Genomic DNA, 15,852 nt, shown 5'->3' with positions numbered 1-15,852 from the left:
TAGTATATGTTAGAAAATATGAAGTAGACTATATATTACATATGTAATTTATAATTTTTTAAAATACTTTCATATTAATTTTTTAGGATATCAATGCAAGCCTGAATAAGAATTTCTCCTTCCTAAGCCATGGCATATCAGTTGTACAGAAATACCACTTTGGGAAACAGTCTTCAGGAGAGCCTCGATGAGCTTATACAGGTGAGGGACTAAAAATCAACATTTTTATTTAGATGGATCTGTAATAATCCTTGTTCTCATAATTATGAGAACTGCATAGTCTGTGTTGCTTTAAGGTAAGCTTGGATAAGTTAATGCAGGTCTTGAGATTTAAATTAGAATTTTGAGTTTATATTTTAATTTTAGGAAAATTAACCTTTTTATATAAACCTCGTACCCAAGAATATATTATGTATTTCCATTTATTTTCATATATTTTGAGCTTTGATGAGATTTATTGATTTTTTTTTAACATATTATTGGTCTCAAGTTTTTTATTTAAGAGAAACTTGGTTCCTTCACTTTATCGAACACTTCTTTCCAGATACTGTGAAGGAGTGGTTGACAAAGTTTTGTCCTGGTGTTGTAACATCACTGCATGTTTTCTTTTCAAAATTAGGTTTGTGTCAAGATAATGCAAGAAAATAGTCAGACTTTGCTTCTTAGTTGTCAGTTATGACAAAAAATAAGGGACTCTAGTTTAGAGGCTCTGGTTAACCTCCGTTCAGTTTTAGATGATAATTCATATACTTTTGTTTTATTTTTGTCTTTAATGTTCTTCCCTAAGAAGATTCATGACCTTTATTTTTTCTCAGTCTCAACAGATTACCCCCCAGCTTGCCCTTCAAGTTCTACTTCAGTTTGATAAGGCTATAAATTCAGCATTGGCACAGAGAGTCAGGAACAGAGTCAATTTCAGGGTAAGGATATTTTCTTAAATCCAAAAGCTGCACCATGGTTGTTAAAATAGTGCTTTTTAGGACACCTACATATTTATTAATCATAAAAAGAGATGGCTTAATCAAACTTTGGACCTTATTTTATAACAACTAAATCCTGCTTTATGTTTAAATGATCTGTATACTAAGTTCCTCTACTTAATGTGAGAAACAGAGTTGTTTTTAGATTCTTATCCCATTGTTTCACAAATCAGCCTGTGTATGTTTGGCTACCTTCCCTGAAGAGTTACTGAGATTTCAGACATCTGAAATATTATCTGCAGGATTGAAGGTAAGTGAGAGTAATCTCTAAGGATCAGTTATGTTTTTTAAACTCTCACCACGAAGTTCAGACTTATTTCTAGAAACGTCATGTTGCATCCCACCTACTCTTAGATACATAGCTTATAAAGACCTGACCTGTTGGGAGATAATGGTCTCTTCTGAATCATTTGTACTTTGAACAGTAATCCCAAACTGAACAAACTTATCTTTCTCAATTTGATGGTAAATTCAGGTTAAAAAGTGAAAATCAACATATGAAACATATGAAAAGAATATAGACGTTAATTTGCACTTAAGAGAACGTCAGAGTTTGGGGATTTTGGTTTTAGTTCGTGATGAAAAACACAAAAGAAAAATTTATCATTTACTCAGTGAACATTTCAAGCCTATTAAATACGAGGCATTGTTCTGGATATTGGGTATACAGGGCAAAAGAAGACAGACAAGGAAGGCCCCCTTTGACTTATTTTAGTGAAGGGATAAAATCTGCATCTATTTTATATTCATATAAATAAGTCACATCAGTTTCATACACCTAACAATTATCTGGAGTAAAATGTGTGTTTATAAAATTTTATCAGTGAATTCTTGAATTTTTAACAGTAATAATGCTGGCAAAGTTTGCCTTTTTTGGTTACAACCATACATACAAATCTGCCTAGTTTGTCATTTAGAACCTAGTCCTTTAATTCTAAATCGATCCATGTTGATACGTAGACTTTTGTGCGTGTAGAAAATGTTTGACTACTTATCAGAGTTATAGGGTTCACAAGGCCTGAGTGGTCTTCTAGTTGTATTATTGTCGGGTTCTAGTTTGGATCTATTTAGCTAAAGGTAAATTAACTTTAATAAAGTGTTGCTCAGTAAATATATGTAAAAAATGTGTTTATTAGAGGTGCATTAAAGATAGTTCAGCTAAAAGTAAATTTAAAGTGTTATTCAGTTATAGATATATGTAAAAATATTAGGTGCATTAAAGATACAGTTTAGTCACATATCATCATATAGAAGGAACTTTTTGAATATAAAGAATAGAATTTCAGCATATTTGAATGTTTACATGCTAATCATAAATCTTAAAGACATGCCAAATTCAAACTTGTTCAAATTATTGACACACCAATTAGATATGACAATAACTTACATGCTCATAGGCTCATTGGATTATACACAAGTTCAGGGAAGCCAGAAATGAACATTGAGGTTGGCATTTGGTTATTTAGCCTTCCAAAGGCTCAATCTTCAAGGAACAGATCTATTTAAAAAAAAAAAAAAAAAAAAAAAAAAAAAAATTTTTTTTTTTTTTTTACATTTACAATTCTGCATCTTTTTACAGTAGGTCCGGAGTGATTTTCTTTGCAATAATCCCACCCCTCCACTGAAATTTCTCTTGCCAAGTTGAATCTAATGCATAATTAGTGATACTATTGATTAGTCTCTTTAGAAACCCATACTTCCCTTGAAATGATACTATTTTGGCTTTTTTTTCCCCTAGTCTCTGGCCCCTCTCTCAGGCTCCTTTGTAGTTTCCTCCTGCCTGTATCACTTAATTGCTGGTTTTCCTTAAGTTATCTAGAGTTCCACATAGTCTTGAATGATCTCATCCAGCCCTTGGCTTTAAAGTTGATAGGCTCCCATGCTTGCTTCTACACTCCAGCTGCTTACTGGGTATGGTAAGATGTAGCTGAAACTCAAATGTAACTTTCCTCCCAAACCAGCTTTTTCTATGACTGCATTGTTACATGAGCCAGAAACTTGGGAATAACAAAGATTTCTCTCTTCCCCACCCGACCATATCCAGTTGGTTGTCAAGTGTTGACAGATCTACCTTTTAAAATCTCTCCACTTCTCTGGACCCCCTTTGCTCCTGCTATCACCCAGCTACTTTCACCTGATTCAGCCAGCTAAAAGGTACCGGCTTCCTAGCTGCTCTGCTTCCTTCAGTCAGACTCCCCTCTAGTCTGTTCTTCACGTTATCACCAAAAATACAAATCTCACCATGCTACTCCTCTGCTTGAAATCCTTCATTGACCTCCTAATGCCCTCACGATAGGTAAAGCTTTCCCAAGGTTCTCCAAGATCTCTTCCACCTTAGGATCTCCCGTCATATTCTGGTTTCTGGAACTACTATCCCATTCCAAGTACTTGTCTTCCTTTCTGTTATCGCACCTTTCCCTTGACTCCTTTTCATTTGTCGGGACTCTAGCCTTCTCTGTCCTGTCTTCTGTACTGTTGGGTGCCTCTGCTGTACTCCCGTTGTACCCAGTAACTTAATCTTTCATAGCACTGTTACACTGTGTATTTACTTGTTTTAATGTAACCTGCTAACCTAAGCTTCTTGGATGGCAGGGATCATATGTGTATCACTTACCGTTATATCCTCAGAGCCTAGTATAGTCTAATAAATAGTAATTATTCATTAATTCATTCATAGCCATTATAGTTTCCCTAATCATTCTCATTCTAACTTAATAAGACATTAATTAGAGCTCAGTTTTTGGTATACTAAGTAACACTGCAGGGAACAGTTTTGTGCTGATTTTTTTTTTTTTCCTGAAGGCATATAAATGTCTTATTGAATACTAAATTTCGTATGTAAATACTTGTGCATGTGTATATCTCTCAGGTTTTGACTATATTTTGTTGGTGTCCACCCTTGCACCATCATCACACTCTTCAGAAAAGTTCCTTTTTATGTTCAGATACCTATTTCTCCTAAAAAAAAAAATAATTTTTTTTTTAACCAGAAGAATGTCAGTTGCACAGGACGATAATGTTGTAATCTTAGTAAATTACTGTGTTAGCCACTAAGTCACAGGATTTAAATTAATGTTTCTAGGAATTCCCTGCTTTTGTACAAATTTGGAGAATTAACACAATAAAATAGGTTGCTTTTAAAAAGTATTTACATAAAAATTCAAATGAATTTTCATAATTTAGCCATGTGAGGGCAGTATAAACACAACTTCAAATTTCCATTCAGCTTTTCTTCACATTTCAGGTAAGTTGCAGGCTCTTCCCTTAGCAAATTTGTCTAGGAATTTTTGCTTTAAGTGATAGTATGATTAACACTTAGCTTGCTTGCTTAAGATTTTCTTTAATTTTCATCCTGTTTTGAGAATTATGTACTTGTAGCTCTGTCTTCTTAAATTAGAGAAAAATGTGAGGGAAAAAAATGACTTTTCATGGTTTGTCTCAATGTTTTGTTTTAAAGGGCTCTCTAAATACATACAGATTCTGCGATAATGTGTGGACCTTTGTATTGAATGATGTTGAATTCAGAGAGGTGACAGAACTTATTAAAGTGGATAAAGTGAAAATCGTAGCCTGTGATGGTAAAAGTAAGTGTTTACCCTAATTACTGTGAAAGCAAAGGTACCTGAAATCTTGTTTTCATGAGTCTTTAGAAAATTTTCATCTGAAATTAAGAGTGGAAATGGCCAGTGATCCACTCCCAGATAGAGACCTGGCTTCTTTCTCAGCTAGATTCTGGATTCCAGGCTTCAAATAGTCCTCATAATTAACTTTAAACATTTCCTATGACACGTTGAATTTGTATGGGGGGAGAAAAACAAATTAATAAGCTTTTCTTCCCTACTTCAGTTGCAGATTTGAAGTGTTTCTTAAGCTTTTCTAAGTGTTTCTTAAGCTTTTCTTTTTCTTTGAGGAAGTGTTTGATTTCAAGAATTTATCCTGTGTGGTTTCTGTGTTGTTGGATACCTATACATTTTATATTTTAAAAACGATTATTTAAGAGTTTACATAACCGTAAGCGTCTTATAAGTCATAATGGTAAATCTCTAGGCCTCTGATCTGTTAAATGCGGGTATTTTTATAGCAGGCCTAGAAATTTATTCAGGTCCTTAAATGTTTCAAAACTATATTTTCTTTTTGCTAATTGAATTTTAAATATATAAATTGTATTTTAAATATCCTTACTTTTACTTTGTATTCTGAACAATTTGTGTTTAAAGCAGCTATTCGTGAAATTAAATAGAGAATACTGTCACTGTCCAAGAAGGGGAGTTTTGAAAAGCAAGAGAAAGAGAAATGTAGAAAGCAGTATCTACATTTCTCAGGTTATAGATTAAGTCTCTTTATATATTTTGGCTTTCAAAGAAATGCTCTAATCACTGAAAAGGTATAAAGACAGAAAACCACACAGAAGGAGAACATCATTTGTAATGTCATCTGGAGATAACAGAGCACTTAATATTTTAGTGTATAACCTTCTACTTATATTTACAGTAATATATGTATGCATATATACTCATTTGCAAATATATCATTTTTCACATATAGTCATTAACTGTTCTCTCAAACCTGATTTTTGATAGCTGCCTAAAATTATACCTTTATCCCTTTTTAAAGAAATCATCTCTTCAGGATGTCAGAGTCTCTGAAACTAGCAGTGTTACAGTGGCTTGTATGTTTCAGAGGGTTAACCATTCTAAGAACTTTAAGATGACTTTTTTTATTGACTACTTTGTTCCTTGCTGTAACAACAAAAATCTGTTTGTAATTTTATAATTCCCAGATCACAAATGGTAACACTTCTATATGTCAGATAATGTATACTTTTCTTCATGTCTTTCTTATAATTTAGGCTAATAACATCCTTATAACCCTTAGGTTTTCAAATTTTTACTACACTAGAATTTGAGCATTAATGTATAATTTCTAGACTGCTATCAAAATGAGTTAATGATATGAATCAGCACTGTTGATAAAACTTTCATACTGATGGAAATGTATCATTTGAAGCATATCTAAAAGTCAGTGAAGGCCCTTGAGCAAACAGTATCAAAGAGTCTGTGTAAACATGTATTTTACTTATAGGTAATCTTTAGAGTTTATTTCTCTTGCTTAAAGATACAAGATTATATCCACTGAGGTTTGAAAAAACAAAGTACAAATCAGCCTTACCTACTGCAGTGGCTTCTGAGGAACTTGCCCCACTTACAGCACAGTATAGTAACTGTTCTTCAAAGAAAAAATTGTTGAGTATTCAAGAAAAGCTTAGATTGTGTTCCATGTACTCCGTGTCAGCAGAAAATAATACAATCATTAAAATATAAATGGTTGTGGCATTTGGAGGTAGAAGCTTAAGTAATTAATACCATTCCTTAGTAACCAGATAAATACAGTGCTACTGTGAAATAAGCCCATTTTTTTTCTAAAAATCAGCTTTCTGAAATAAAGTTCAATTCCAAATAGAGAAGCAGAAAAAAAGTGATAGTGGCTAGAATTTTAGTCTTTTTCTCGCCAGGAATTAAATACAGTTCTCTTCTGATTATATGTTATAGTCCTTTGTGGTTTTAAATTTTGGGGCAGTAGAGGATTTGCAAAAAAAAAAGTATAGCAGCTGTATGAACCAAATGTAGTACAGCTTGATTTCTCTTAACATAAGTATAGAGGCTAAGCGTTAACTTTTCTTTTAAGGCAGAGGTAAAAAGACATTTAAGTTGATTCTTGAATTTACTCTTTCTCCTCTTGTTTCCTAGATACTGGCTCCAATACTACGGAATGAACAACAAAAAAAAAAATGGCTTTTTAATGCCATCCTGTTATTGTTCACCGCTTTTTGAAGAGAAGCATAGAAGAGACTTTCTTTTAATTTATTCTAGCATTGCAGAAATGACTACACTGTGCTGTACTATCAGAGAATTCCAGTAGAAAGAAGCTTAATAACTCTGTACCCTCTTACATTACCTTTATTATACAGCATGAAGAAACAACTTTTTTTAATGACAAATCAAACACTGTTGCCTTCCTAAGACCATTCGTTAATAAATTCATTTTAAAACTCAATGTGAGTAATAACTGCTAGAGCTACTAAGCTAGCAACATGAAGATATTAGACAAGCATTTTGAAAGAGCACCGTGTTCCTTGCAAAGGAAATTAGAAAATGCATTCATTTCAGTAATGTTTAGTTTTTACCAATTGTAAGTTTAGCTGCTGAAAGCATCAGCAGGGGCAAGACCAAAATTCCAGGCTAGAACTTTCTTTAGAAAAAAAAAATTTTTAAGTACAAAATCAAAGGTAATTATTGGTGTGAAAACCCTAAATACAACTCAACTAGGAAAAATTAGGCAGTCTTTATACAACTTCTATAGCTAAAACAAACAACATAAAATATAATCTTTACATGACATGTAAATTATTTCTTAAATTGGCCATGTCAGTCATTTCATTTTTAGAATGGTCTACATCTTACCAGTTATTAGACTTTCAATAAAAAGTCTTATTAAATGTATGCCATATCCTTGTGTACTTGAAGGAGAACGTTTTCTTGGTATATATGATGCAAAAGTGGCGTTTCTAAAATGTCACAGAGGGAGAATGTTTATCACTTAGTAGGAGTAGGCTTTTACAGCCCCATCCTATGGTCCTTCCCATTTCAACCCTTTTCAATGTGAAGCTGTCTTTTCACTCTCAGTCTGCTGAGAGAGAATAGAGTTGGCAGCAATCTTCAGCCAAGTCGCTTTTCATAAACCTAGTATTAAAAAGATCTTTATATTGCACACAGGCCCCCCCCCCCCCCCCACCTTTTTTAGTTGTAGAACGTGTTATATAATAGGTGTCATCATTTTTAGGTAATCAGTGCTGAATCCGAGCTATGTGAGGCAGTGGCCAACATCATTGACTTCATTATGAGTGCCCTATGTGTTACATATAGTCTTCTAGATAATTCTCACAGCAGCCCTGAAAGAACTTTGTTCTCCTTTTACAGATTTAGAAGCTTAATTACCAAATTAGGATTTTTCTTAATTGCAGTTAGTCAAGGTCAATACCTTTTTATTTTGGAGGTTCAACATAATGGTTAGGAGACAGGTTATGTTGATAGTAAACTTACAATGGGTGTAGAAATTTGTTTCTTGAGTAAATTATGATTTAAACTTTTTTCATGTTATTAACAATCACTGAGATCTTCCAGAAAGAAGTATAGGGCTGGAGGTGTATATTTTGGGGGATTTTAAATGCTACAAATGATGTCCCTAGATTGTGCTTACAAAAGGTACAGAAGCAACGTTGACCTAGATGAGTTTCTTATAGGAAATAGTTGACTGCCATGACCTACTAATTGGTGTAATGACTGGGTGCGCCTATTATTACTTCAGCATGTCAGTGTAGTCCTTGATTCTTACATTAAAACTGTCATCCTTGCAGCCCATTCTGCATAATCTGTTTCCAATGTTCTCTTCCTAACCTTTCCTACCAACGGTCACATAGTCTGCTCTAGTTAAATTTGAGAAACAAAAATGTCTGATCTCGGATTTTTCTTTTGTCTTGGTGATGCTGTTTCCTTCATTTCTCATGACTCCTTTCAGAATCAAAATCCTACCCATTCTTCAAAATTTAAATCCGCTTGTATCTGAGTGTAGCCCATATCGATCTCTTCCCTTGTGAGCTCTTAACAAAGAAGTCATGAGGAAACACAACAAAGGACAAGAAGAACTTATATCAGTTTCAGTAGTCACTCATACTCATCCAGGTAACTGGTATGGAATACCTAGTGTTTATAGTGTACCTAGGTATAAATCCTAGGGATTATACCACATTCCACCAGTTGAAACAAGTTCTTATACTTAGGTCAGCCACCATACACACCTCTGTTTTTGCCAGGGCAGGAGTGCAGAAATCATAGCCTGACATTTACTCCTCTCAGTTCTAATTACTTGCATATACATCACATGGCTAACATTTGCATAGTGATATAGGTGTTTTAATCTTCCCACAGCAGTGCTTGGACTTTACTGGAACTTAACAGAATTGACACAGTCAGAGCTTATACCACTTTGGTGTAAGCTTTCCCACCTGGCCACAGCTCCAGTGATAACAAGCTTACTTGCCTGTTAACATGGAAGAAGAAAAGAAGTTCATTAATTCATCTATTAAGTAGGACTAAATGTAAAGCCTGGGCTTTGTGTGGTAACATAGAGTCAGTCCTGTCTAGGTGCATTACAAAGTGCTATTTTAACACCCAACTAGTGGACAAAGAATAGCTTCTTTGGGTTAAATGCCAGACTGGTCATAGTTTGGTTGTTTATAGTGATCTGTCTTCAGCTAATGTTAGGGGAAAAAAGTATTTTACCTCTTGGTAGACATCAATCCCAGCGTCATAAGGTATGTTATTTTCAGTTTTGAGTGGGTCATAATTGAATCGCTAGTAGTAGAATATGTACATGTATTGGAATGTGTGTGTGTGTTTCACTCAACTGGGGAAGCAGTTATTTGTGGCATAGTTATAAAATTTGGAATCAATAAAGTAGAATGCCTTGTTTTGTCAGTCCATTCTAAAAATGCCCCCTAATTTGGTGAAAATTCATCCAGCTATTTTTTATATGCTGTAGTAATAACAGAATCTTATTTTTCAGTACATGGGTAGATAGAATGTGCCTGGGGTTTGGGGCAAGGCCTTTTACCTTGTAAGAGGGATAAGAATTTGGCAACATGCAGCAAAGGATTTAGCAGGATTAGTTCAAGAGAGCATTGTGCAAGAAAACTGTCAACAGTATTGTCTCTTGAATGTCCCAACTCTCTTATTCTCTGATTCTTTCTTCCTCTGCTTTTACTCATTCTGTTCCCTTAAGTGAACCACAAAACACCTGGAATGGCCAAAGCAAAAACAAAACTGAAAGCATCATGCTTCCTGTTTTCTGACTATATTACAAATCTATAGTAATCAAAACAGTATGGTACTGGCATAAAAACAGACACATAGATCAATGGAGCAGAAGAGAGAGCCCAGAAATAAACCCACACATATATGGTAAGTTAATTTATGACAAAAGAGGCAAGAATATAAATGAGGGAAGGACAATCTTGTCCATAAATGGTGTTGGGAAACCTGGACCACAATCTTATACTACACACAAAAAATTAACTCAGAATGGACTAAAGACTTGAACCTAAGACCTGAAGCCATAAAACCAGAGGAAAACATACATGTGTAAAGCTCCCTGTTATCAGTCTTGGCAGTGATTTTTTTTGTATTTAGTACCAAAAGCAAAGGCAACAAAAGTAAAAGTAAGTGAAACAACATCAAACTAAAAAACATCTCTGCACAGCAAGGGAAACCATCGATAAAATGAGCAGGCAGCCTACAGAATTGGAGAAAATATGTGCAAATTATATACCTGATGGGAGATTTATATCCAAATTACAAAGAATTCAGGCAATTTCAGTAGCTAAAAAACAGGCAGATCTGAATAGACATTTTCCCAAAGAAGACATAAATATAGCCAACAGGTACATGAAAAGATGTTCATTAACCAGGGAAATGCAAATCAAAACCACAGTATCACCTCACACTTGTTAGAATGGCTCCTATCAAAAAGACAGCAAGCATTGGCAAAGAGGTGAAGAAAAGGGAACCCTTGTGCACTGTTGACAGGAATGTAAGTTAGTGCAACCACTATGGAAAAGTATGGAGATTCCTCAAAAAGTTAAAAATAAAACTTACCTTATGATCCAGCAATTCCAACTTCTGCGTATTTACATGAAGACAAGTGAAGTCACTATCTAGAAAAGATATCTGCATCTATATTCAGAGCAGCATTAATTACAACAGCTAAGACATGAAAATAAGTGTCCATTGATGGATGAATGCATAAAGAAAACATGTTATCTATGGCCCACAAGGATCAGAATATTATTCAGCCCTTAAACAAAGGAAATCCTGTCATTTGCAACAACACGGATGGACCCGAAGGCATTATGCCAAGTGAAATAAGTTAGAGAAAGACAAATATTGTATGATCTCACTTCTGTGTGAAATCTAAAAGAAACTGAACTCATAGATAAAGAGAACAGATCCGCTGTTGCCAGAGGCAGGTGGTGACAAGGTGAGCAAAGTGAGTGAAGGTGGTCATTAGATACAAACTTGCAGTTATAAGTGCAAGGAATGTAATGTATAGCACAGTGACTATAGTTAACAATATTGTACAACACCAGTTTGAACTGTGGGAGTCCACTTATACAGGGTTTTTTTTTTTAATAATAAATACTACAGTGCTACATGATCCACAGTAGGTTGGATCCACAAATATAGAATCACAGATATAAAAGAACCACATGTACAGAAGGCCAGCTATAAGTTATACATGGATTTTCAACTGCAGAGGGTCAGCAACCCTAACCACCTCATTGTTCAAGGGTCAACTGTATTTAAAAGTTGCTGAGAGTAGACCTTAAAAATTCTCATCATAAGAAAAAAAATGTTAACTGTGTGGTGATGGATATTAACATTATGGTAATCATTTTGCAATATACACATATATAAAATCACCATTCTGTACACCTAAAACTGATACAATGTTATATGTCAATTTCAATCTCAATTTTTTTTAAGTTCCCATCTTCAGAGACTTCTAGTCATGCCAGAATAACAAGGACAGGGTTTAACCTCCTCCCATAAACAATTAGAAAAGTAGACAAAATGTGTGAAACAGTGTTTTTCAGACATTGGACGACAGGCAGCACAAGGCTGTAATCCTTAAGAAAGGGGCAAAAAAATACATGAGCTCTATAATATTCCAGCTCTCTGCATGGAGGCAACACCCAAACTATAAGGACTTCCCTGGTGGTCCAGTGGCTAAGACTTTGCCCTCCCCACACAGGGGGCCTGAGTTGGATCCCTGGTCAGGGAACTAGATCCCGCATGCCGCAAGAGTTTGCATGCCACAAGAGTTTGCATACCACAACTAAAGACCCTGTTGCAAAGAAGATCCTGTGTGCTGCAACTAAGATCCTGTGTGCTGCAACTAAGACCTGACGCAGCTAAATAAATAAATTTAAAAAAAAAACAAAACAAACAAACAAAACCCGAACTATAGACACAGGGTGAGGGGAACCCAAACAGAGCCTGGCAACCTTGCTGAGTTGAAAAGACACTGAGATCAGAGTTTAGGAAAGCTGAAGTGATTGAAAGTTGCAGCATTCTAGAAGGAATCAAAATAGTGGTCCCCTAGACTGTTTGCTGAGTATTTGGCTGCACATAAGTAGAATGACACTCTACAAAATAAAGCAAAGTGTAACTAGGGAGTTAGTTATAAATAGCAATTCCCAAAGCTCACACAGGGTGGGGGACCAGAGTGAACAGTTCTCAGTAGTCACCTAGGGCATTAAATAGAGCAAGACTCCAGAGGGTCATGCCTCAATAGTAGACTAAAATGGAGTAAAAGCTACTTAGCTTAGAACCACCCTAGCAAAGGTGAAAAACCGGATTTGAGAGGATCAAACTGATTAGTAAATAACTGCCAAAACAACGCTCAAAAAATTCTGTCAACAACGTCCAGATTCTCCTAACATAGCACTCACAAAAAATTTAAAGTAATTTAAAAAAGTTACTAGACATTCCAAGAAGCAGAAGGTGGTCCATAAGTAGGAGAAAAGGTAGTCCATAGGGAAAGACCCAGAAGTGATGGGAATGATAGAACTAGCAGACAAGGATATTAAAACAGTTAATTTTGTCCAAGTATTTAAAACATGAGAAATGAAAAAATATTTTTAAAAATAACAAAACAGAACTTCTAGGAATAAGAAACAAAATAGATGCAATGAAAATTTAACTAGATAAATTAACAGCATATTAGACACTGCAGAAGAAAAGATCAGTGAAATTGAAGACCTAGCAATAAATCTAGCCAAAATACAGTACAGTACAGTAAACAGTACAGAGACAAAAGACTGGGATCATAGCAAGTGGAGATTTCTACATATCGTGCGCACCCCCAAGAAGGAAGGGAACAATTCTTAGGAAATAGTCAAATTTTTCCGAATTTGCTGAAAACTATAAATCAACAGAGCAAAGAAGCCTTAATAAATGCTACACCAGATAACCATGTACCTCATAATCTCATCTAAGACCAGTGAAAAAGAGAAAAATTTTTATGTAATCAGAAGTAAAGGTCACTTTGTAACCACAGAAACAAAGATAACAAACCCACAGTTTTCTTGTTAAAAAACTATGTACTTAGAAAACAATAAAACAAAATTTTAAAACTGCTTAAAAAGGACCACCTGACATTCGTTAGAATGGCCACTATCAAAAGCAAACACAAAATATGTGTTTGTGAGGACGTAGAGAACTTGGAACCTTAGTACACTGTTGGTGTGAATGTAAAATGTTGCAGCTGCTATAGAAAACAGTATGGCATTTCCTTAAAGAATTAAAAATAGAATTATGATATGATCCAGCAACACTACTGCATATATAACCAAAAGAATTGAAAGCAGAGACTCAAAGAAATATTTGTACACCCACGTTCATAGCAGCATTATTCATAATAGCCAAAAGGTGGAAGCAAGCCAAGTGTCTATCAACAATTGAATGGATAAACAAAATTATCAATATATATACATGCGCAATGGAATATCATTCAGCCTTAAAAAATATTTGGACACATCTAAAATGGATGGACCTTGAGGGCATTATGCTAAATGAAATAAGCCAGTCAAAAAAAGATAAATATTGTATAATTCCACTTATATAGAGAGCAGTCAAATTTTTAGAGAAAGAAAGAATGGTGGTTGTCAGGGGCTGAGATTGAGTTGTTTAATGGGTGTAAAGTTTTGGTTTTGCAAAATGAAAAAGTTCTGGAGACTGGTTGCACAACATGAATGAACTATACCCCAAAGTGATTAAGATGGTAAATTTTATGTATATTTTACAACTGTTATTACTCTTTTAAAAAAAATGCTGAGGGAAAAAATCTTTCTCCCTGCCTCTCTCAGGTCTGCCTGCTCTACTCAAGCCCCACCACTTCTAAGGTTTCGTCACCATTCTACTTCACATGTTTCTTAAACTCCCCTGAACTCCTAGACCACCCTACATAGTGTTAGATAATCTACTTGTCTTGAAACTTAACCTGTAAGAGCCTTGAAAAAGACCGTCTTCAGCTTGTTTGGGGGTTCCTCTAGTGGCTAGAGGAAATGTATCAGTCATTGTCCGCTCAAAAGAAAAGAAACCACATTAAGTATTTCAAACAGAAGGAATTTAATACAGCAAGTTTGTTACAAAGGTGTTCAAACAGCTTGAGCAAAAGATGAAAGGTAAGTGCATCTAAAGAACAGGAACTGAGGAAGCAGCTAACACCCCTATAGCCAGAGGGAGCAAAAACAAAATGATATGAACCTGGAGCCCACAGTCACTATGCCACTGAGGCTGCAACTGTTGGACCATGTGCCTGATCAGAAACCAACCATCCTGCACTCACCAGCCACAGCTGCCACGGTGCTGTTGCTGTCACTGCATCTACTGTCACTTCTTCTATCACTGCCATTGCTTGTGACACTACCAGAATGTATAAGATAGATAGTTTCTCCCTTCCTCTCACCTTCCAGTATCCCAGTAGTGCCGCTCAAAGGTAGAACGACACAGAAATCCAGCTGCAGGGAGTCTGGGAAATGTAGCTTGTGGATCTCCTGCCACAACAGTGCAAAGGGAAATACTGAAGAATTAACATGGAGCTGAAAGACACTATCCAGCACCCTCCTTTGACTATTCAGCATATGCTCCCATCCTTTTGCCTGTTTTGAGATTTACATACAATAACAAACTCTCTCTTCTACAAAATGCGCTTAGCCTGTCCCCCAAAAGAAAGACACACATTCCTATCACTGGGAACATCTGCTTGAGATGTTAATTCCACACAAACACCGCCTCCCTGGATATTTTGTACTGTTAAGACTAAATTATAAAAATTACTCACCACCAAAACTTTTAAAGGTAACAACAGGAGAGGGAAAAGATTAACATGTAATGTTTACACACACAAACAGAACAAACATAGATGACATAGCCCTCATTTTTATAAATTAAATAGCCATCAGACATATTTTTTTCACAGCCCATATCATTTTCCAGTTGCCTTCAGTCATCACTTTAGCTGACTGGGATTCTTTACCTGGTGGGGAGACTCTAAACTTCATTCCTGAAGTATTTAAGTTCTTAGTGAATTTTCCCCTAGTGAATTGCTAGAGCCTTTCTTTAACTTGTACAACTGAATTATGGGGGCAGTAAGGATTTGTTTAGCAACAGCCATATGTCCCTTGATAACTGGGATCAAACACCCCAGTCAGTATAATAACCCCCTTCTTTTCCCATTGGTCCAGTGGCACAAGAACCCTAAATGCCCAAATGGGAGTCTCAATTTCCAATTCAGTGGGAGCATTGTTGGTTTCCTAGTAGATATATTCTTCCCTTGGGACACAACCAGCAGAGCCCAAAGTTGCAGGTACAGGAAGCAAAAATTATTTGAGTGGGTTATTAGATGTAACATTGCTAAGAGCCATTCTCACTTACCCCCTTGATTCCTGGACCCTTTGATTCAATGACAACCCATTAGCAAAGAGCATCCCTAATGCCCAAATTGTGGCTTATGAATAGCATTCACACTTAAGAAAAAAAAAACTTTTATGAGAATGGCTGATTAAAGGTAAGGGATAGGAAATATAACAAGCTTAGAAAGGTTTCTTATAACAGAAAATAAGGAAGCTATCCAAAATTACCAGAATCATGTCACAAGGAAACAGGAGCCAACTGTAAAGGGTTCTCACCAGCTGTTGTATGTTGAATAATGGCCCCCAAAGACATCAGGTCCTAATCCCTGGAATGTGTAAATG

The 15,852-nt window shown here is 35.5% G+C and overlaps 2 protein-coding genes across 10 annotated transcripts in view; both read left to right on the top strand.

Annotated features, from left to right (window-relative positions):
* BNIP2 (BCL2 interacting protein 2) overlaps window positions 1-838 on the top strand; it is a 40,898-nt gene extending 40,060 nt beyond the window's left edge. For 2 of the 9 annotated variants that reach the window (XM_057722605.1, XM_057722601.1), the window contains 2 exons: window positions 87-201; window positions 816-838. In XM_057722605.1, coding sequence (XP_057578588.1) covers window positions 87-105 — 19 coding nt within the window. In that variant the 3' untranslated portion in view covers window positions 106-201; window positions 816-838. Of the gene's footprint in view, window positions 1-86; window positions 202-815 lie in introns of those variants that run through there. The other 7 variants (XM_057722598.1, XM_057722599.1, XM_057722594.1 and 4 more) reach the window with 6 other exon arrangements.
* GTF2A2 (general transcription factor IIA subunit 2) lies at window positions 83-7,034 on the top strand. Its single transcript, XM_057722608.1, has 4 exons — window positions 83-201; window positions 816-920; window positions 4,438-4,564; window positions 6,728-7,034. Exons 1-4 carry the CDS (start codon window positions 130-132, stop codon window positions 6,751-6,753), a joined length of 330 nt encoding a protein of 109 aa, XP_057578591.1. The 5' UTR covers window positions 83-129; the 3' UTR covers window positions 6,754-7,034.
* The last annotated feature ends 8,818 nt before the right edge of the window (window positions 7,035-15,852 follow it).

This window comes from Hippopotamus amphibius, chromosome 2 (assembly GCF_030028045.1).
Source record: "Hippopotamus amphibius kiboko isolate mHipAmp2 chromosome 2, mHipAmp2.hap2, whole genome shotgun sequence".
NCBI classification, from domain to species: Eukaryota; Metazoa; Chordata; class Mammalia; order Artiodactyla; family Hippopotamidae; genus Hippopotamus; species Hippopotamus amphibius.
Note: the sequence above shows the minus strand (reverse complement) of the source record. Positions and strands in the feature narration are given on the sequence as shown.

Coding starts and splice junctions, on each gene's coding strand:
- GTF2A2 (XM_057722608.1), top strand. CDS start 130: ATGGCATATCAGTTGTACAGAAATACCACTTTGGGAAACAGTCTTCAG. Junction 202..815: donor GCCTCGATGAGCTTATACAG/GTGAGGGACTAA, acceptor ATTTTTTCTCAG/TCTCAACAGATTACCCCCCA. Junction 921..4,437: donor GGAACAGAGTCAATTTCAGG/GTAAGGATATTT, acceptor TTTGTTTTAAAG/GGCTCTCTAAATACATACAG.